The sequence below is a fragment of the Eriocheir sinensis genome, chromosome 33, assembly GCF_024679095.1.
Source record: "Eriocheir sinensis breed Jianghai 21 chromosome 33, ASM2467909v1, whole genome shotgun sequence".
Taxonomy (NCBI): domain Eukaryota; kingdom Metazoa; phylum Arthropoda; class Malacostraca; order Decapoda; family Varunidae; genus Eriocheir; species Eriocheir sinensis.
Genome location: NC_066541.1, coordinates 6,931,541 through 6,952,340, shown reverse-complemented (window position 1 = coordinate 6,952,340; position 20,800 = coordinate 6,931,541). Strand labels below are relative to the sequence as shown.

The following is a 20,800-nucleotide window of genomic DNA, read 5'->3' as shown; positions in this document are numbered from 1 at the left end:
CTCTCTCTCTCTCTCTCTCTCTCTCTCTCTGTGCAGCTGACAACACACACACACACACACACACACACACACACACACACACACACACACACGTCAACCATCTTTTCATTTTTTTTCCATGATCTTCTTTTCCTCCGCTTTCTCAAATTTCTTTCCTCACGACTTGTTGCTTCCTCTTCCCCTCCTTCCGTCATACTAGGTTCACGCGTTTCTTTCTTTCATTCACAGTAGAAGAGAAGAAGGAGGATGAGAACAGAAAGTAAAGGAAGAGGAGGAGGAGGAGGAGGAGGAGGAGGAGGAGGAGGGAAAAAGGGAGGGATGAAGAGATGGTGATGGCTGGGGAGGGACAAACCAGTGAAAGCGAAGATGGTTTCCTTAATTTCTGTTGACGGCTCCTAAATAGATCCGCCTGGCTCCTGTTCACAGATTAACAGCGACAGAAACACATACTTTTCTTGATACACTTTTTTATATGAAACACTAAAAAATAATCCTTGCATTGAACTGATGATATCCCTGCACTGGGCAACGAGGACAATGTGGTGAGGAATAAAAAAATATGACCCCGGAAGTTATGATAACGGAAGGAAGGTTATCCCTCAGAAGGGGGCGGGGGGGGGGGGGGGTAGGGGAAGCGGGGAAAGGAAAGTAAAAAGTAGAGGCTCACGCAAAATCAATTGAGTTGAGATCTGGGGTCAAGGCGAAGGGATAAGACTGCCCCGTGTCTGAGCCTCCCCCCGCCTCTCTCTATCCTCTGCGACTTCACAGAATTTGGTATTGGGAAGGCGGTGGCCGAGTGGTCAGCGTGCGGGCGTGGTGAGCCCTGGTTCGAATTCCATCGATGCACACTGACAATTTTCAACCTTCTCCGAGTGGCGGAAGATTATCCACGCTCCCCAGACCTTCAGTCAACCCTAACTTCAGTGACTGGTCAAGAGTAGCACCCGGGGGCAGCATGGGCCAAGCAAGAGTCAAATGTCACGGCAGCCACTATAAATAAGATTCGCCTGCGCCACCAACGGGCTGGGGCCGTCCAAGAGACCCCTCAAGAAAGCCTACCAGCGCTATTGGCAGCAACTAAAAAAAAAAAAAAAAAAAAAAAGTTAGGCAAACTATATAATCAGGCAAAATGTATCATCAGAAAATGGAAAGTAAATGAAATAATATGTATTTTTAACTGCTGCAAATATACATGAACTGGAGTGAAATAATGGCGCCTAGAAGTTTTATTCTTTTCTGAAACCTGGCGGCCAACCTCAACACTTGGCTTAAATAGGCAGTTTGGCAATGTATGGAAGACAGTGCTTTTACTCATCGTATCGCAAGGAAAATACCTATCGTACAATTAAAAAAAAAAAGCATACCGTACTGGACCTGCAGCTCACCGTACCGCACTACAAGTTATGCCCCCTGCACGGCGCCCTTGGGTATGACATTTACGCTTATGACTATGATAGGCTTTTATATGTCTTTCGTCCATTATTGCTATTATTTTTTTCCTTCGATACACGCGTCGTTTGATTTATCATATACACCATTGTTTCTTAGGTAAGCTTGTGTTCACGGAAAGGACTGAGTAGCTGTCTTGATGGTCGCTGTTATTCTTTCCCTTTGATACACGTTCCGCTAAGTTTCTCTGCTGTCTCCATGGTCAGCTGATCATCTTTCTAGTTCGCGGAAGGGCTGCGTGACTGCCTTAATCGTTGTTGTTATTCTTCTTCGACACACGTGGGGCAAAAACGAGGCCGAGGTTGGGAATTATCAGGGGAGGAGGCGGCGAGGCGATAGCAACGAGGAAGTGGGTGAAGGAGATGAAGAGAAAACACAGGAGAGGAAGGATCAGGCGACAGGACGACGGCCAGGCGCGGAAGTAGAATCCAACACCTTCCCTTCCTGCTCTTTTCCTTGATCTTCTTCTTTCTTTGGTTCTTCTGCCGACTTCGATTTGAGGCGGAAAGCGGCTCGTCGAACACTTCCTGAACGCCGCGACACACAGAGATACACTTCGAAGATTCAACGAAGAAAAAAACAAAGAAGAATGAAGGGAAATAAAGAAGAAACCGATGAACGAAGGATACTCGAGAAGGAAGGAGAAGGAAGGAGGAGGAGGGTGCAGGGGTAGAGCGGAGAGGGGCCCTGGCACTTCCCAGAACTATAGGACGACAGGGGAGCGATGTAAGGGGGGGGGGGGGTGCCTGTTACTGTGGGCCCTGCTGACCTTGTCCCTGAATTAAGAGGCGGAGGAATGGCGGGAGGTGTCAGCGGCGGCGGCGGCGGCGGTGGGGGCATCAAGAAGGATAAGGGGGAGGAGGATGGTTTTTAGGGCGCGGTGGAGGTGCTGGGGGTGGCGGGGTGGAGAGGCGGGCGTGGGCGATGCGTAGTAGCCGCGGGGTTGCGAGGGGCACGGTGAAGAAGGCGCGGGAGGGCGTTCAAGATGCCCTGGGCGGTATATGGGAACTGCGAGGGTCAGGCGGTTGACACGTGGACGCTCCATATATAAGAAGGCGGCCGAGGCAGCGGAGGGTCTCAGTAACACGCTGGAGAGCTTAGCAGTGAAGGCTTTAGACAGCGGCTCAAGTGGCGACCTCACAACGTGGCCGACTTGTACCTCCCCGCTCGTCTCTAGCTGCTGCGCCTCCTGCTCCTCCTGCTGCTCTACCTCCTCCTGCTGCTGCTGTTAATCCCGTCTGGCGCCCCTCAACAACTCCTCCGCCAAGCCCTTCCCCAACACCAAGCTGCTCACTTCTCCTCTCCTTCGGTCTCCACAAACTCCACTGGTTAGTATTGGTGTTCTCGCTTCTTCATCCACTTCTCCACTTGCTCTTTTCTCCATCCTCCACTCCTCCACTTGTCCTCTCCATCCTCCACTCTCACCAGTTACATCTTCTCTCCATTCTCCACTCCTCCTCTTGTCCTTCTCTTATCCTCCAACCTTACCTCCACTTCTCACTTTTCTCCATCTTTCTCTTCAACCTCTTCCCTCACCTTATCCCTCCACTTCTCCCATCTCTCCATCCTTCATCACCACCATTCTCCCTCTTCCCTCCATACTCCACCTCACCGGCTTATTCTTCACCCTCCATCAGCTCCACCCACTCCACCTCAAGCGCCTCTCTTCTTCGCCCTCCGCCATCGCCTTCTTCCATCCGTCATCCCTCCTTCCACCCGTCAGCCACATCAAAGGTTTCTGTAACACGAGACTCATCAATCAATGCGTTTTTTGTTTGAAGTTGTTGGTGAGTCTTGTTGTTTGATCTTTAGTTAGTATTTGTAGTGAGGATTTGTGTGAAGTTAATGGAAGTCGGGACAAGAGAGAGATAAGAAGATACGTGTAGTTAAGAGGAAATAGCTGCTGATAAGTTTGTTAGTCAGTGTTAGTCACTCTGGCAATAATTGGTACAATCAGTCAGTCAACCAGCCATTAGTGAGGAGTTAGTCAGTTTGCCAGTCATTTATTTACTGGGTATTGGTGAAGTAACTCTGTCCCCAGGGTAAAAGATATTTGACTTAATATAGGTAGATTTTTTTTTTTTTTTTTTACAGCAAAGGAGACAGCTCAAGGGCACAAAAAAGTAAACATTAATAAAAAAAAAAGCCCGCTACTCGCTGCTCCTAAAAAGAATCCAAAGAGGTAAAAATGAAGTACTGTTAATCTTCTATATTGTGGATGATTCACTTATTTAATTCAACAGTTTGCTTTATGTAGACAAACTAGCTCACTGCAGGCACTCTAACTACTTCATCGAGACCTAGCACATGTTATCTTTTCATAAACAAATAACGGAACATTAAAGTTGGTTGGCTATAAAGATCAGTTAAGTATCTTGTTAAATGTAGACAGATAATGACAAGACACAATCGGTTACCTGTATCGTTGATTTGTCTAGGTTACTTAAATACCTGGTTTTATGCAACTGAACTTTTGGTTAGAGAGTAAATTAGTCACCTGGTTTGATGTAGACGAATAGCAAAGAGGGAGACTCACCTAGCGACGCCTCACCTGCTCCGTGTTGCCACCTGTCCGCCGCTGCCCCTCACGCCGCGTTCCCTTCCTCCCTCAGACACAAAGATGGCCTCCTGCTGCCGCGCCGCCACCGTCGTCCTCGCCTGCTCCTGCCTCCTCCTCCTCCTCCAGTAAGTAGTAGCTCGAACCAGCGTCACCTCTCCTCTTACCTGAACTTACCTGAACTGATACTAACTAACTTACTATTGATTCCACTTCTGATGTTACTTTAGCTACTACTACTACTACTACTACTACTACAGGTTGGATTGATTTTTCTCTTTTCTCTTGCAGGGAGGGGAGTGCCGCCCCCCGCTGCACTGAATTCGATCAGCCTCCCCCCGACAACTGTAAATATGGAACTACTGTGGACTGGTGCAACAACGGTGTGTGTGCCAAGGTGAGCGTGCGTACCTGTATGTGTGTGTGTGTGTGTGTGTGTGTGTGTGTGTGTGTGTGTGTGTGTGTGTGTGTGTGTGTGTGTGTGTGTGTTATGACAAAGTGGAAAGAGCAAATTAAAGGAAAGGAAAAGAAAACTAATCCCACGTGTCCTATTTCCAGGGTCCCGGCGAGTCCTGCGGGGGTGGCTACAGGTGGTCTGATGGGAAGTGCGGCGAGGGCACCTTCTGCTCCTGCGGCCTCTGTGCTGGGTGCTCCCCCTTCGACACCAAGTGCGCGGCTGTCGTCTCCCTATGCTAGTGTTTTTCGCTTCTCCTCTCACTCCCTCTCTCCTACCCGTATCTATGTTTCCTCCTAACCAGTTTTCTCCTTCCCCTTCTCGTCTTCCTCCTCCTCGTCCGGTCCCAAGAATCCAATCTGTTTATCTCATCTCTCCGTCCCCCTTTCTCTTCCTTTTCCTCCTCTTCCTCATCCTTCTTCTCCTACTCCTCATTCTCGTCTTCCAACCTTCTCGTCGTTCTCCTTCTCCTCCTCCTCCTCCTCCTCCTCCTTCCAGTCCCAGTCCACCTCAACACCACACATGAGGACGCTAATCTCCCTTCCCGGTATTGGTCCTCCTTGTCAGAGTCAGAATCTCCTTTGATCACCAAGAGCATCACACCAAACGTCACTAGAGTATCGTACATATCCGCTAGATTATTATACACCTCATCAGACTCGTACAACATCGGGAAGTCTCATTACACTATCGAAAATTTCACCAGACTATCTTAAAACCGATTCTGTCACCATAAAAGCACGATAGACTATTGTAATTGTCAGTAGACTTTCGTTCGCCTGATCAGACTCTCGTACACTTCTGGTACACAATCGGAAAGTAACTTCAAACTATTGCAATTGTCACCAAACTCTTGCAACCGTCACGATACATTCGCAAACTCTAACTTACCTGTCAGTCCTTACTAGACTCAGTTATATGAGTGTCTTTCGTCTCTTAATCCTCCATCAAGGCTGTCATGTCTTGAAGTACACTTTTCATAACATATGCTGAGTCTGCAAGATTTCAGTCATATTTTAAACTATATCACCTTTTTTTAATCAATGCAACCCCATCCAAAAGGCCGGATATTTATTTCTGCAACACATTCAGTGTCACCTCTTATGAAGTAAACTCAATCCTCAAGTCTCGTTAATTACACAGACTTCAGAACAATGCAAACTATCTTATTTTTTAAACTCGTAGCCTATATCCCTTCAATATGTCTTCCTTTTCTCTTCTCTTCAACGTCACCTATTTCTGTAAACCTTTTCCTAACTTATTCCTTTTTAAATCTAACATTTTTCCCAACCTTTACAAAACCCAATCCCTCATTATTTCACCTCGTTCCGCAAATCTTTATATAACTTCTTTCTCTTCCTGCTCTTCCCGTCCACCTCTTCCTTCGGGCTACAAATTCCCCGACAAACAGTCAAGTCGCATTTCCCAGGGCGGTGCATCGTTTGCTCGGTCGGTTCTCATAGTGGATCTTTGCGTGGCGCAGCGGTGATGTAAGACGCTGCCGCCACGCCGTATAGTCATTATAGGGTCCTGTATATATCCTTCTATACTCGCCGCCTAGCGTTCGTATGTATGTGCTTGTGATAGTCCAGTACAAATATTCTTAATCTTGAGGCAGCGAGTTAGTGGCGTGTCGAAGCGGGAAGAGGGAGGGTGTGTGTGAGGGTGTGGTGAAGAGGGTGTGTCCGTGGGTGGGGGTAGTGTCTCCACCCTGCACGACGCCGCCTCCTCCACGATCAGTCCCCGCCGCTCCGTCCCTCCGTCCCGGGCATGAGGCTTGTAGGCCCTCGGGGCTGTGTTGCTAACTCTTCGGCGGTGATTCTGGCGGGCTGGGAGGCGAAGGAAGCTGAGGGTGCTGGGAGTCGCGAGCAAGGCCTGAAGCACCCGTGATGAAAGGCAGGACTGGCGGCTTATTTCTCCTTTCAAGTGACTGACTACGTTTCGAAATTTCATGCATCCACTTCTCTAATTCTTCACCTATGGACGGATTGGTGTTAAAAAGCTATTGTTTCTATCATTACTTCATTTATGAGGTAGTTTTCCTGTTCTCACGCACGTGGTTAATCACTGCTGGGGGTTGTTTGGTGCTAAAGGTGTTGTTAGTATATCACCTACCCACACCTGCCCCGCCTCACCTGTCCTCGCGCCAGCCCAGCCCGGCCGTCACAATCACATTCTCAGTGCAATTATTGTCGGGTAGTAAGAGTAAGAGCTTGTGTCCATGGTTATTCTATATTATTTATCGGTATAAGTCTTGGCCTACGATACATGAGAGCTCGGCAGTCCACCTCTGCACTCACTCCTCGTCTCGGGAAAGTGAGTCCTCCCCAAATGTTGACCAATATTGCCTAATGTTGATCACTGCAGCCGACAGGTGGCGTTTCTTACCTGAAAATCACCTCAACTTTACTATGCATCATTATTATTCCTTACCTGTTATTTTTGTTTTGTTATTTCTTTTTATCTGTTGTGTAGTCTGCCTGTGAAACCTGTAATATTTTTTGTCAGATCACACGAAGGTAGACTTTTTTTGGTTCTCTGTTAAACCACCAAAAGCGTATTGTAGATTTTAAGTGTAAAGTTGTAGAGACCTAAAACTTTTCACTGTCCAGAACAGGTGAACAATGCATAATCAGTATGAACTTTGCAACATCCCACAATCATGAACACTGTAAACATTTTCCAGTTGTTATTAGCGTGAAACTTTGTATCTCGCACTGTTGTTGAAATATGTGTAACTAAACTTTTTGTCAGTGTACAGCAACGTCAAACTGTGTACCATCATCCCCATCAAAACACGTGAACTCCAAACCTCAAACCTCGTCACTGTAAAACTACGTGACAATCAACCTTTTCTAACTTTTACCCCTGTCAAAATACGTGTACTCAAAACCCTTAAACTCGGTCACTGTTAAAACCACGTGACAATCCACCTTTTCAAACCTCCACCCCTGTCAAAATATGTGTACTCAAAACCCTTAAACTCAGTCACTGTTAAAACCACGTGACAATCCACCTTTTCAAACCTCCACCCCTGTCAAAATATGTGTACTCAAAACCCTTAAACTCAGTCACTGTTTAAACCACGTGACAATCCACCTTTTCAAACCTCCACCCCTGTCAAAATACGTGTACTCAAAACCCTTAAACTCAGTCACTGTTAAAACCACGTGTAACCTTACCTGTACCACTGTCAGAATTACCTGTACTTCCAACCCTTTCCCTGCCAAAACGTTGCAGGGAACCGAACCCAGACCAAAAGGGGACCAGTAAAGCCAGGCTCGTGTGGGGAGTGTGAAGTAAACACCCCCACGAGGCTCCTGGCGTGTAGGGGGCACTGAACCACCTGCAGGCACTAACCGGGCCATCATGTACACCTCCGTCAGAAGAGGCGAACTTAACAAAGGTGCAATAAAAGGAACAGAATACAGATTGGAGTGTTTGGTTTGGGAATGACCTCTTTGTTTTTGTTCTGTGTGATTGTTTGTTTGTTCTGTGTTTGGCTTGATTGGTGTAGTGGTTTGTTTCTTCTACTTCTTCTTCTTCCTCCTCCTCCTCCTTCTTTTCCTCCTTCCCTCCTCTTTTTCTTCTTTTTCGTTTTCTTGTTTTTCTTCCTTGTTTTCATCCCTCTTTTCCGTTTTCTTTACTTTTTTTTTATTCTCCCTTTTTTTTCTTTTTCTTTTACTTACTCCTTCCTCCGCTTCCTCCTCGTCTTCTTCTTTCTCCTCCTCCTCCTCCTCTTTCTCCTCCTCCTCCTCTTCCTCCTCCTCCTCTTCTTCCTCATCCTCTTCCTGTGTCTCTTCCCTCTTCTCCTCCTCCTCCTTTACCTTCTCCCCCTTCTCCTCTTCCTCCTCCTCCATCTCCTCCTCCTCTTCTTCCTCTTCTTCCTCTTCCTCTTCTTCTGTCTCTTCCTTCTCCTCCTCTTCCTCCTCCTCCATCTCCTCCTCCTCTTCTTCTTCTTCTTCTTCCTCTTCCTCTTCTTCTGTCTCTTCCTTCTCCTCCTCTTCCTCCTCCTCCATCTCATCCTCCTCTTCCTCCTCTTCTTCCTCTTCCTCTGTCTCTTCCTTCTCCTCCTCTTCCTCCTCCTCCATCTCCTCCTCCTCCTCTTCTTCCTCTTCCTCTGTCTCTTCCTTCTCCTATTCCTCCTCCTTCTCCCATTCTTCCTCCTCCTCCTCCTCTTCTTCCTCTTCCTCTGTCTCTTCCTTCTCCTTTTCCTCCTCCTTCTCCCATTCCTCCTCCTCCTCCTCCTCCTCCTCCTCCTCCTCCTTTTCCTCTTCCTCCTCCTCCTCCTCCTCCTCCTTCTCCTCCTCCTCCTCCTCCTTTTCCTCTTCCTCCTCCTGGTAAGACCGCACCTCGAGTATGCAGTGCAGTTCTGGTCTCCCAATTACAGAAAGGACATTGCTCTACTGGAAAGGATTCAGCGACGCGCCACAAAGATGATTCCAACCTTCAGGGCTCAACCGTACGAGGAACGACTCAAGCGACTCAATCTCTTTACATTGGAGAAAAGACGCCTACGAGGGGATATGATTCAAGTCTTCAAGTATCTAAAAAAGTTCAATAACGTCGATTACTCCAAATTCTTTGAACTGCAAACCAACTCAAGAACTAGAAATAACGGTTTACCCATTCAGTCGAGTCGATGTAATACAGACATTGGAAGGAGTTTCTTTTCAAACCGAGTCATCCGCCACTGGAACAATCTTCCCTCAGAAGTAGTAAATGCGAATACCATCAACTCCTCCATATATAGAATCGACCGTCATTTCGCTGCGTCGGGAGTAAACTGAATAACGAGGGGCTTCCATCTGCTCCTCAATATCGAGGTGCTTTCATCTGCTCACCAAGCCCCAAGTGGCGGTCGAGCAGATTAAATCACCCAAGCGGGCGACCTCGTAATGAGCCAATAGGCTTTCTGTTGCCTGCATTTCCATGTTTCCTCCTCCTCCTCCTCCTCCTCCGCCTCCAATTTTTCTTCCTTCTCCTCTCCTCCTCCTCCTCCACCTCCACCTCCTCCACCTCCACCTCCTCCACCTCCACCACCTCCTCCTCCACCACCTCCTCCTCCTCCTCCTCCTCCTCCTCCTCCAACTCCTCCACCTCCACCTCCTCTACCTCCTCCTCCACCTCCTCCTCCTCCTCCTCCTCCACCTCCTCCGCCTCCTCCTCCTCCTCCTCCGTCTTCTCTTCCTCCTCATTCGCGACTGTGAAGTTAGTGAGAAACGTAATGGTTGCGATCACCACTTAATCCGTTTTAATGTCAACACAAGTCACAAACTCGTAGATAATCCGTCAGTGATACCAGATTACAAAAAAAGCAAATTTCAACTTAGCTCACAGCCCGTGAGCTGTTTCCCCCTGCGACCTGGGACTAATTCAACCTCACCGACAATACAATTAACAACGTGTGGAACGTCTTCAAAGATAAGATCCTGGAGATAGAGAAGGCTACAGTACCTACGAAATCCAGGCGAGGAAATGGTACCGTAGATCCATCGTGGGTGACCAGAGAAATAAAAAGGGCAGTAAACATAAAAAAAAAAAGAATTATAACCTAACGAAAGAGAATGACTCTGCCGAAGCCCGTACACAGTACCACAACAGCCTCAGAGCTTGTCGCACCCTTATTCGGAGTAGTAAACGCAACTATGAAAAACAAATAGCGCGCGAAATCAAGACCAACTCCAAAAAATTCTTCACATACATCAGATCGAAAAAGAAAGTAAAATCCAATATTGGTCCCCTGACAGACGAGACCGGATCTGTAACCCAGGACAGTAAACAGATGGCCAGAATCCTCAACAGTAACTTCGCATCCGTATTCACAGTCGAGGACATCGAAACCATTCCCGAGGGCCCTGACCCGCCGAGAGGGATCACGCCCCTGGAAAATGACTCAATATATATGCGACTAAGAAGTGAAAAAAGTATTTGGACAAACTCGACACAAACAAGTCAATGGGACCCGACAACTTGTCCCCGCGGTTATTAAAAGAGCTTAAACAGCAAATACTTCAGCCACTGACGAACATATTCAACCGGTCAGTACAACTGAACAAGGTCGCAGAAGACTGGAAGATGGCAAACGTAACACCAATTAAAAAAAGAGACAAAAGCGTTGCAATAAACTACAGGCCCATAAGTTTGACATCAGTGGCAGGAAAAATACTTGAGAAGGTTATTAGAGACAAACTTGTCAAGTTTCTAGAAGACAATAATATAATCTCCGACACCCAGCATGGCTTCAGAAACAAGCGCTCCTGCCTAACGAATCTTTTAGACTTCTTCCAAGGTATATATAAGAACTGGGATGCCCACATCCCCAGTGATGTTATATACCTGGAGTTTCAGAAAGCCTTCGAGAACACTATGCTCAGGTTCATAGCGAGGAACTTCGAGTATAAAACGCCAGACGTGATGCCATCCTTGTATAATTCCATGGTAAGACTGCATCTCGAGTATGCAATACAGTTCTGGTCTCCTAATTACAGAAAGGGCATTGATTTGCTGGAGAGGACTCAACGACGCGCCACGAAAATGATTCCAACCTTAAGAGCTCAAACGTACGAGAAACGATTCAAGCGACTCCATCTCTTTATACTGGAGAAAAGACGCCAACGAAGGGAGATGATTCAAGTTTTCAAGCACCTGAAAAAGTTCAATAACGTCGATTACTCCAAATTCTTTGATTTGCAAACCAACTCAAGAACTAGAAATAACGGTTTATCCATTCAGTCGAGTCGATGCAACACAGACATTGGAAGGAGTTTCTTTTCAAACCGAGTCATCCGCCACTGGAACAGTTTTCTCTCAAAAGTAATAAATGCGAATATAATCAACTCCTTCAAATATCGAATCGACCATCATTTCGTTGCGTCAGGATTAAAATGAATACCGAAGTGCTTTCATCTGTTCCCCAGGCCCCAAATGGCTGTCGAGCAGATTAATTCACCAAAGCGGGCAACCTCGTAATGAGGCAATATGCGTTATGTTGCCTGCATTTCCATGTTTCCATGTTGCTCCTCCTCCTCCTCCCTTTCCTCCTCCTCCCTTTCCTTCTACTTCTACTTCTCCCCTTCCTCCTCCTCCTCCTCCTCCTCCCTCTTCTACAATATGACAAAAAAAAAAAAAGAGAAATGTGGATCTATTCAGTTCGTTAAGAATAGGGTGTTTGTGTGTCATTTCTCAAGGTTCAGTCACGTGCTGGACTCGCGATCGCCACCCAAGGTTATATTCCTAAACTTCTCGGCGCCTCAGCACACATATTAGACAAGGCTTTCGTAGTAGTTGTGGGTAATGTCAGGGGTAGTTGTAAGTCCCTAGTGGTAGTTTGACCCTTCTTCTGTACCTGGAACCTCAAAAGACACTCATGAGAACCCGATTGATCTCCTTTTCGGCCTTTGGAAATAGTTGATGTGAGGGATGGCAGCGTCTGGCAACACCGACCCCAGTAGCCTCCCCGAACAACGTTGCCAGATTGTCGTACTTAGCCTCCTATGTTTGCCTATTTCAGACCCCAAAATTACCTCATCGACCCCCAATAACTGCCTTCATATATAGTTATCGTTAAAATGGTTAATTAATGGTGTTTTTTGGGAATAGCTATGCCTCAGAAACCGGTAAATATGAGGCTCTGAGTACGATAATCTGGCAACGGTGTCCCCGAAAGAGCCTGGAGCTGCATAGTGACGGATCTGTGTGTGTGTGTGTGTGTGTGTGTGTGTGTGTGTTGCTATTTCATGTGCGCATTGACTCACACGAAACGAAGCAGCTTCAAATCGCGATGCTTCGGTGTGTTACGTCTGCTCGAAACGTGAAATGAAGCAGATAATTGGAAGTTTGCTTTTTCTTCGTTTCATTAAGATAGAGCGAAAAAAAATGTGAATAAAGATAAGGAAAGGAGAATCAGCAGTTGAGTACAATAAGTAGAGGGAAGAGAAGAAGGAGAAAAAGAAAAGGTGGTGGAGGAGGAGGAGGAGGAAAGTGGGAAGAGAAGGAGAAGGAGGAGGAGGAGGGAGGAGGGAAGAGGAGGTGGAGAGTTAAAAATGCCAACGTTTTTTTAGTTCATGATCTCAAATGACTGTTGGCTAAGGCTTGAGGGCAGAGAGGACACACACACATACACACACACACACATGTCTCCCTCTCACCGCCATGTGTGTGTGTGTGTGTCGCGCTGGTAAATACAATCATTTGGTCTACATACGTGTTGATTCTCTCTCTCTCTCTCTCTCTCTCTCTCTCTCTCTCTCTCTCTCTCTCTCTCTCTCTCGTACACACACACACACTCATGACCATTGTTTACACACTATAACAGGTGACCCCCAGGTGAAGCCCGGATGTAGGTCAGTGGGCGGGGCAAGAGGTCACCTGCACGCGCTAACCAGGTCACAATGCACACCTGCGACGGACGGGCGAAAGGTGTGAAATTGTTTTGTTTGCAGTTTTTATATTCTGTAATTTTATTCTATGCGTTGTTGTGTTGTTGTTTTGTTGGTCGTAAAGGTGACAGTGTGTGTGTGTGTGTGTGTGTGTGTGTGTGTGTGTGTGTGTGTGTGTGTGTGTGTGTGTGTGTTGAGGGACAGGAAGAGAGGGGCCGAAATGTGAGGGAAATTATGGCACAGTATTTCCTTCCTTACTTTCCAGTCCTCGTTTATCTCCTCTCTCTTGTTCAACGCCTCCTTTCCGCTTCCTCCTCTCCTCTATTCTTCCTTTTCCTGCCATTATTCCCTTACTTCCTCCGATGGATTTTGTATCTAATTCTGATCCTTCTTTCTCATTTTCTCTGATTCAGGATGCATTAAATTTACAAGACACAGGTACATAATCTTTGTTTATTGCAATATATAGCCTGCCAAGGAAGTAAACACACACACACACACACACACACACACACACACACTCTCTCTCTCTCTCTCTCTCTCTCTCTCTCTCTCTCTCTCTCTCTCTCTCTCTCTCTCTCTCTCTCTCTCTCTCTATGTGTGTGGGGACAGCGTATCGTGGACTTTTCTCTCCGTTTTGCTGGACTGCCTCCTTTGCTGTAGAATCAACAACAATATCAACAACAAACAGGAAACAACAGCCCACACAAACACTTTTGCTTCCAACAGTTGTCTTCCTTAAGTCTAAGAGTAACTCATTTCCTCCATAGAAAAATATATTAATTTTGTACTCAGCTATCACAAGCACGTGTTATATATCTGCAGCATAATGAGGGGAGTCTATGGGCATACGTATAATACATGGCGGGGATGCATGGTACACACGCGGTACACACACATCCGTCTGCATTGAAAGCATCACTTGATCTGACCTGACGTGACTAACGACCCCTGTTTGAGCTTTCCACGCAAACCGCTTTTCTTCAAGTAACTTTATGATTGTACAACATCTTCATTTTCTTCCCTCTTCTAAAGCACATTTCTATCTAACTGGCGAGCAAGCCCCGCCCACTCCAGCAGTCGAGGAATGTGATTGGTTAATACTAGGAATATGCACCTAATTGGTCTCCGCTGGGCTGGGCGGGGTGGGCTTGCCTGCCGGGTTAGCCTAAACACAACTTCGTCACTTGCTGCTGCACACGTTCAGGTCTTCACGTTTCTTGTACTACATGATATCTTATTGTACTAGAGATTTCCTATTATTATTGTGTACTACTGAGAGTATTGGCTCGTTCCTTAGAAAACAGGAAAGACGGAAGGGGAAACTGGCTCATAGCAAGTGAAGCAAGTGAGGGCTAACAGATGAAGCAGCTGAGGGATGACAGCTGAAGCAAGAATGAAGAGTGGAAGGTGAAACAGAAATGAGGAATAAAAGGTGAAACAGAAATGAGGAATGGAAAGCGAGACAGCAATGAGGAATGGCAGGTGAAATAGGAATGAGGAAGCACTACACTGAAACAGGAATGAAGAGTAAAAGGTGAAACAAAATTGAGGAAGCACTACACTGAAACAGGAATGAAGAGTAAAAGGTGAAACAAAATTGAGGAAGCACTACACTGAAACAGGAATGAAGAGTAAAAGGTGAAACAAAAATGAGGAAGCACTACACTGAAACAGGAATGAAGAGAGAAAGGTGAAACAAAAATGAGGAAGCACTACACTGAAACAGGAATGAAGAGAGAAAGGTGAAACAAAAATGAGGAAGCACTACACTGAAACAGGAATGAAGAGTAAAAGGTGAAACAAAATTGAGGAAGCACTACACTGAAACAGGAATGAAGAGAAAAAGGTGAAACAAAAATGAGGAATGGCAGATGGAACAGGAATGAGGAAGGCCTATAGTGAAGTGGAAGCGAGGAGCAGACAGTGAAACAAAGTAGGAGCAACAGATGTGGAGCAAGTGGATGATCAGGTGTAAGAAGTGGACGGTCGAGGGTGAACTAGTAGCAGTTGATCGGGACGGGTTGGAAGCATTTTCTGTCGACGGGTGAGCAGCCCCGGCAGCGGCCACACACGCAGCGCATCCCCTCCCCGCAATCCCCGTCCCTCCTCTGGTAGCCTCCGCACGGCTCGCCCGGACCCTGCAACCACGAAGATAAATACAAGAGATAAGACACATACGAAAAAGATTAATACACAATAAAAAGGATAAATACAAAATAAAGATATGTAGAAAAAAGAGGAAAGAAGAACATGGTGCTAAGTACAGTATGTCTTAAACTACAAATATGATACACACTAAAACAACACATCGCATCACAGCCACGAAAAAAAAGAGATAAATACAAGGAAGATGAAAGAAAAAAAGTGTTGTGTATGACTTCATCTAAACACTGAATACACACACACGGCGGTGGCTGAGTGGTAGCGTGCTGGGCCCACATTCACCGCGTGATGGACGACGCGGGTTCGAATCCCCACGCTACCACCTGGGATTTTTCAGTCACCGCCGAGTGGCTTAAAACTACCCACATGATGTCCTGAAGACCACCCATCAACCCGGACTCTAGAGGAAACCGTCCAAGTGAATCAAGAACGAGTTCCGGGGGGCAGCATGAGCCAAGAGAATAAGGCGCCACTTTAAACACTTGCCTGTGCCATGACGGGCTGGGGCCGGCTACCATCCAGGCCCCTCAAGAAAAGCCTAGCGGCGTTATAGGCTTACACGTAAAAAAGAAAAGAAAAAAACACACCACACCACATCACTAAAAAAAAAAAAAAAAAAAAAAGATAAATACAAAGACGAGGAAAGAAGAAAATGGTGCACACACACACACACACACACACACTCACCTTGGCACACACACCGTTCTTGCACCAGTCCTTGGAGGTCCCATACTTGCAGTTGGTGGGGGCCGGGCGGTCATACTCCCTGCATCGGGGGGCGGCACTCACCTCCCTGCCAGACACAAACACACGAACACGTTAGTAACAAACACAGTACACAAACACTCTATGGTCGGCGTCACGAAGGCTGGCGGGGATAAGTCTGGTATTTTAAGACACTTTCGCTTCTCACATCAGCTAGTTTTAAAGGTCAAAGAGCGGGTCAATCGGGTTATAGTGAGTGTTTTTGTAGGTTCACGGTACAGAGAAAGGGCCACACTACCACCAGGGTCATAAAACTACCTCTGGAAATACCCAAAACTCCTACGAAAGCCTTGTCAAATATGTGAACTTGGTGGACAAAATGTTTTAAAATACGACCCTAAGCCTTTAGGGAGGGACTCGCGGACTTGACATCATTGCTTGCTCACGGATTTGGTATGGTTGCCCTGAAAGATTGTCTCGGCCAGCTCTCCTCGTGCCGCCGCATATAGTAACAAACACAACACACGGACACACTAATAACAAGCACCAACAAACGGACGAAGGAAACTCAGGTGAAGGAGAAGAGAAATAAGTAACAAGAGATAACAGGACAGTAGCAAAATAAAGAAAACAGGATAACAGGAAAATATGATAACAGGAGATAGCGGTCAGGGATAGAATGGGGACAAAAGAATAGGAAGATGATGATAATGAGAAGGCTAGGAAGAAAGGAATAAGAAAAGAAAGAAAAAGGAACTAATAGGGAAATGATAGGGGAAGAGGAAAAAAAGGAATAGGAAAAAAATGGAAGATAAGAGGAAAATAGAAGCATAGAACAAGAATAAAAGAATAGGAAGAAAAGAATAGGAAGAGACTGATGGGAATAATAGGAAAATAATGAGAAAGGAATAGGGAAAAAATAGGGAAAGAATAGAAAAAGGAATAGGAAAAGAAGAGGATGAAAAGGAATAGGAAAAGAATAAGAAGAAAAGGAATCGGAAAAGGAATAGGAAAAAAATAATAAAGAAGATGATAGGAACAGGAAAATAAGAGGAAGAAAATGAATCAGAAAAGGAATAAGAAAAATGCAAAGGAAAATAATAAAAAAATAAGCGGAAGAAAAAGGAATAAGAAAATAAATAAATAAAATAATGAGAAAAAATGTGAAAGTAACAGGAAAAAAAGGAATAAGAAGAAAAGAAATGGAAAAGGACAAAGAATCACATCCCCTCAAACACTCCCAACCCAGGTAAGGCAAGCCAATTAAGGAGTCCTGCAGGATTCTTACCGGAAAGGCATCGTCAGGAGGAAGAGGAGGAAGAGGAGCAGGCAGGAGGCGGGCAGGAGCGTGACTAGGCACCTGGCAGGCATTGTCGAGGTGTGTCTTGGAGGATGAGTTACCTGTAATTAACCTGGAAATGGAGGAAGAAAATGGAGATGACCAAAGGTAGAACACGAAAAAGTAAAAAAAAAAAAAAAAGGCAGTAAAAGAAAGAAAAATCATATAGATTGATAGAGATCGATAGAAAGATAGAAAGATAGATAGGTTGATAGACAGATAGATAGATAGACTGACACATATATACAAGAATAGATGGCGCCTCTATAAACACTTGCCTGCGCCATGGCGGGGTTGGACCGACCACCAGGCCCCTAAAAAAGCCTACCGGCGCCATGGCCCAGAACGTAAAAAAATAAATAAGTGAAAATAAAAACACAGACAGACAGACAGACAGACAGACAGACAGACAAAGCAAGCAAGCAAGCAAGAAAGAAAGAATTACAAACATACAAACAAACAAATAAACATTCACACAGAAGAAAATTAAATGAACTAAAAAATTAATGAATAGAAAATTATCTAAGGTCTTACACTTTTCTTCTCTTTTCAGGTCCAAGGCGAGGCGAGGCGAGGAGAAGCGAGGCGAGGCGGGAGGAAACAAAAGCAGAGCGGTTGACGCACATCAAGGTACTGATGGACGGATGATAAAGGCAGACGGAAAGAAAGACAGACAGACTAATGACGGAAAGACGCAATCAATCAATTAATCGATCGATCAATCAATCAATCACTCAGTGGGGTCATACACCGGAGGGTGCTTCGCTTCGCTTACCCTACGACGCCCGGCAAGTGTCCAGGTAGCGATCCTTTCCCATCCTACGGGCCGCTTTCACAGTCACTTCGTTTGTTTTGATCGTTACCAATGGCGGCGATCGACGCTATAGTTTTCCACGTGAAACTGGCCTATGGGGTAGTGGCGGCTGCAGAGGAAGCGAGAGGTGTTGAGAGTGTGTGGTAAGGTGCGGGGCTAGGCTAACCTCGCAGCCGCCACTACCTCATCGGCCAGTTTTATGTGGAAATACTATAGCGGCGATAACAGCCATTGGTAACGATCAAAACAAACAAAACGACTGTGAAAGCGGCCCTAAGTATCACATCGCTCCAGTCACGAGCTCTGTGGGTGTCCCCTTGGCCTCCTCCACTCGGGACCGTCGCTTACAGAAACAACCCGGTGAGCAGGGTCGGTTTCTTAGTAGCATGTCACTTGCGTATACAACCGAGAGAGCCCGGGTTCGATTCCCGGGTGGAGTGGAAAAATTTGGGCGGCTTTTCCGATACCCTACGCCCCTGTCCACCCAGCAGTGAATGGGTACCAGGTATTAATCGGGGGTTGTGTCCCGTCGCCTGGAATCTGTTCCCTTCTCCTATAATTCCTTCCCCTTCTGTCTCTCCGGCATATGACCACAGACGTTGCGCCGACTAAACGAAGCTTTCCAACTTTTCACTTGCGTATAGCCGGCGTTGGCGTTGACGGACTTTGCAGGTAATATGACTCGAATCAGTCTCACACACACAAAAAAAAACACAAGACATGACAGAACACAAGGTAGAGGAAGATGAGGTGAGATGAGGTGAGACGAAACGCAAAGTAGAGAAATATAAAGTAGAGAAAAGTAGAAAAAGGAATTGACGGATGAACGAACAACAGCAAACGGATAGATACATATAACGGGACTAGACACTCAGACAGACAGATAAGCAGCCGGGTGAAAAGATGATAAATGAAAGAGGAGAAAACACAAGGTAAATGAAGATGAGGTGACGAAAAGTAAATGGAGACGAGAGATGTAGAGAGCGAGAAATTGACGGATGGCAGGAGGCAGACAGCCGGGCAGACGGAGACAGACAAACAACTGAGAAAACAACACAAAAGAAAACGAGATGCGATGAGGCAAGACGAGACGAAACAGGGGAAACAAAGGCAGAGTGGAAAGAAAACGGAATCGGGCAAACAGACTGGGACACACAGACAGAGATTCGGCAAGACGAGACCACAGCCAGCCAGGCAGACAGACGTACAGAGACAGCAGATACACAGGCAGACGCAGGCACAGACACGGTACCAAGCGGAGCACAACCCACCGACTGAAGAAGCTTGAGCGTGTGTTCGTCCCTCAATACGTCTCACCCTCGCTTCTGCCGCTCCTTCAACGCACTGTCGGATGCCGCAGCGAAGTCTGGGGGTATATATAGTCGGGATATTCACTGCGTCCACGTGCTCAAAGGGTGGGTGACATGAGACTTTTCATGAAGTCTGAAACCACCCCATTACCCCTGCTGCACCCCATCACCCCGGCCTTTCCTCCTACATTCTTCCCCTTCTCTTTCCTCCTTCCTCCTGCCCCTTCCCTTACTTCTCCCTCTTCCTTCTCATCATGTTTCCTCCTTCTTCATTCTCCCCCTTGCTTCTCCCCTTCCTTCTAATACTGCCTTCTCTCCCTTCCTCTTTCACCCCTTTCTTTTCCCCCTTCCTTCTCATCCTTCTTTCTTTCCCTGTCACTTCCTTCTTTCTTCTTTCCCTTCCTTCTCATTATTCTTTTTCCCTTCCTTCACCTCCCTTCTCCTAATTCCGTGTTCCCCTATTTTTCACCAATCCTTCGTTCCCCTTACTTTCCCTATATCCCTTTCATTTTTTTCTTCCTTCCTTCTCTTCTCCCTCCTCCTTTCATTCCTACCCCTGCCTTCCCCCTTCACGGTTCCCAATACTTTTTTTTTTCTCCTCATACAATGCAATCTTGCAGCCTCTCCCCACACCCTGCCTCACCCCCTCTCACTCTTTGACCAATCAGATACTCAAGCCTCCCCAGCCTGACCAATCCTAACATATCTCTCCCCAATCTTCAACATGCATTCCCCCTCATCCCACTACTTTCTCTCACCACCTTCTACACAGCCCCTGCAACCCTACCCTTACTACCGTCCCAGCTCCCTTATCCTCCCTACGCCCCCTGCCCCCCTCCCCTCCTTCCCCCCTGCCACCCCCTCCCTCCTGCCCCCCCAGTCTTCCTTCCCCGGCAACTAGTGTGTCTCTTCCATGCTGGTTGGGCCTCTCTTGGTTTTGGTGGCTCTGTTGTTGGGTGCCTCCCCTCTCCCCTGGCACTCCTCCCTGGCACTCTCCTCTCTCCCCTTTCCTCTCTCTCTCTCTCTCTCTCTCTCTCTCTCTCTCTCTCTCTCTCTCTCTCTCTCTCTCTCTCTCTCTCTCTCTCTCTCTCTCTCATTTTTTTTTATTCCTGTGTGTTTATTTTTTCTCTTTCTCCTCTTTTCTCTTTTCCCTCTACTCTTCTCTCTTATTCTTCTCTCCCTCTCTGACTTTCCTCTCCCTCTTCCTTAGTTTTCTATAGCCCTGTCTTCCTCCCTTACCTACTTTCTCCCCTCTCTCTCCTCTTCTTCCCTCTTCTCCCTCACTCTCTCTATGTTTCTCTCTTTCTTTCCTGCTTCTCTTCCCCCACACTCGCTTCCATCTCTCTCTCCCTCTCTCTTTCCCAAGTTCTCTGTTATCCGCTCCTTCCCGTTCCTCCTCTCTCTCCCCTCTCGTCTCTTCTCCCCTCTCCTCTCTCTCCCCTCTCCTCTCTCTCCCCTCTCGTCTCTTCTCCCCTCTTCTCTCTCTCCCCTCTACTCTCTCTCCCCTCTCCTCAATCTCCCATCTCCTCTTTCTCCCCTCTCGTCTCTTCTCCCCTCTCCTCTCTCTCCCCTCTCCTCAATCTCCCATCTCCTCTTTCTCCCCTCTCCCCTCTCCCCCCTCAGTT

At 46.6% G+C, this 20,800-nt stretch overlaps 2 protein-coding genes and 2 long non-coding RNA genes across 4 annotated transcripts; 2 read left to right on the top strand and 2 right to left on the bottom strand.

Moving 5' to 3' along the window:
* Positions 1-2,514: 2,514 nt before the first annotated feature.
* On the top strand, positions 2,515-7,892 carry LOC127006656 (neuroparsin-A-like). The gene is made up of 4 exons (XM_050876819.1): positions 2,515-2,777; positions 4,062-4,134; positions 4,298-4,403; positions 4,565-7,892. The coding sequence occupies exons 2-4, from the start codon at positions 4,070-4,072 to the stop codon at positions 4,700-4,702; spliced, it is 309 nt and encodes a 102-aa protein (XP_050732776.1). The 5' UTR covers positions 2,515-2,777; positions 4,062-4,069; the 3' UTR covers positions 4,703-7,892.
* LOC127006657 (uncharacterized) lies at positions 4,840-8,712 on the bottom strand. The gene is made up of 2 exons (XR_007759687.1): positions 7,570-8,712; positions 4,840-7,486 (listed from the first exon to the last, which is right to left on the bottom strand). It is a non-coding gene; the product is annotated as an uncharacterized LOC127006657 (long non-coding RNA).
* A 4,028-nt stretch (positions 8,713-12,740) lies between these two features.
* LOC127006653 (uncharacterized) lies at positions 12,741-14,736 on the top strand. The gene is made up of 2 exons (XR_007759683.1): positions 12,741-14,638; positions 14,691-14,736. It is a non-coding gene; the product is annotated as an uncharacterized LOC127006653 (long non-coding RNA).
* Positions 13,954-19,268, bottom strand: LOC127006652 (neuroparsin-A-like). Its single transcript, XM_050876818.1, has 4 exons — positions 19,137-19,268; positions 17,001-17,124; positions 15,695-15,800; positions 13,954-14,982 (listed from the first exon to the last, which is right to left on the bottom strand). Exons 2-4 carry the CDS (start codon positions 17,081-17,083, stop codon positions 14,842-14,844), a joined length of 330 nt encoding a protein of 109 aa, XP_050732775.1. The 5' UTR covers positions 17,084-17,124; positions 19,137-19,268; the 3' UTR covers positions 13,954-14,841.
* Positions 19,269-20,800: the final 1,532 nt, after the last annotated feature.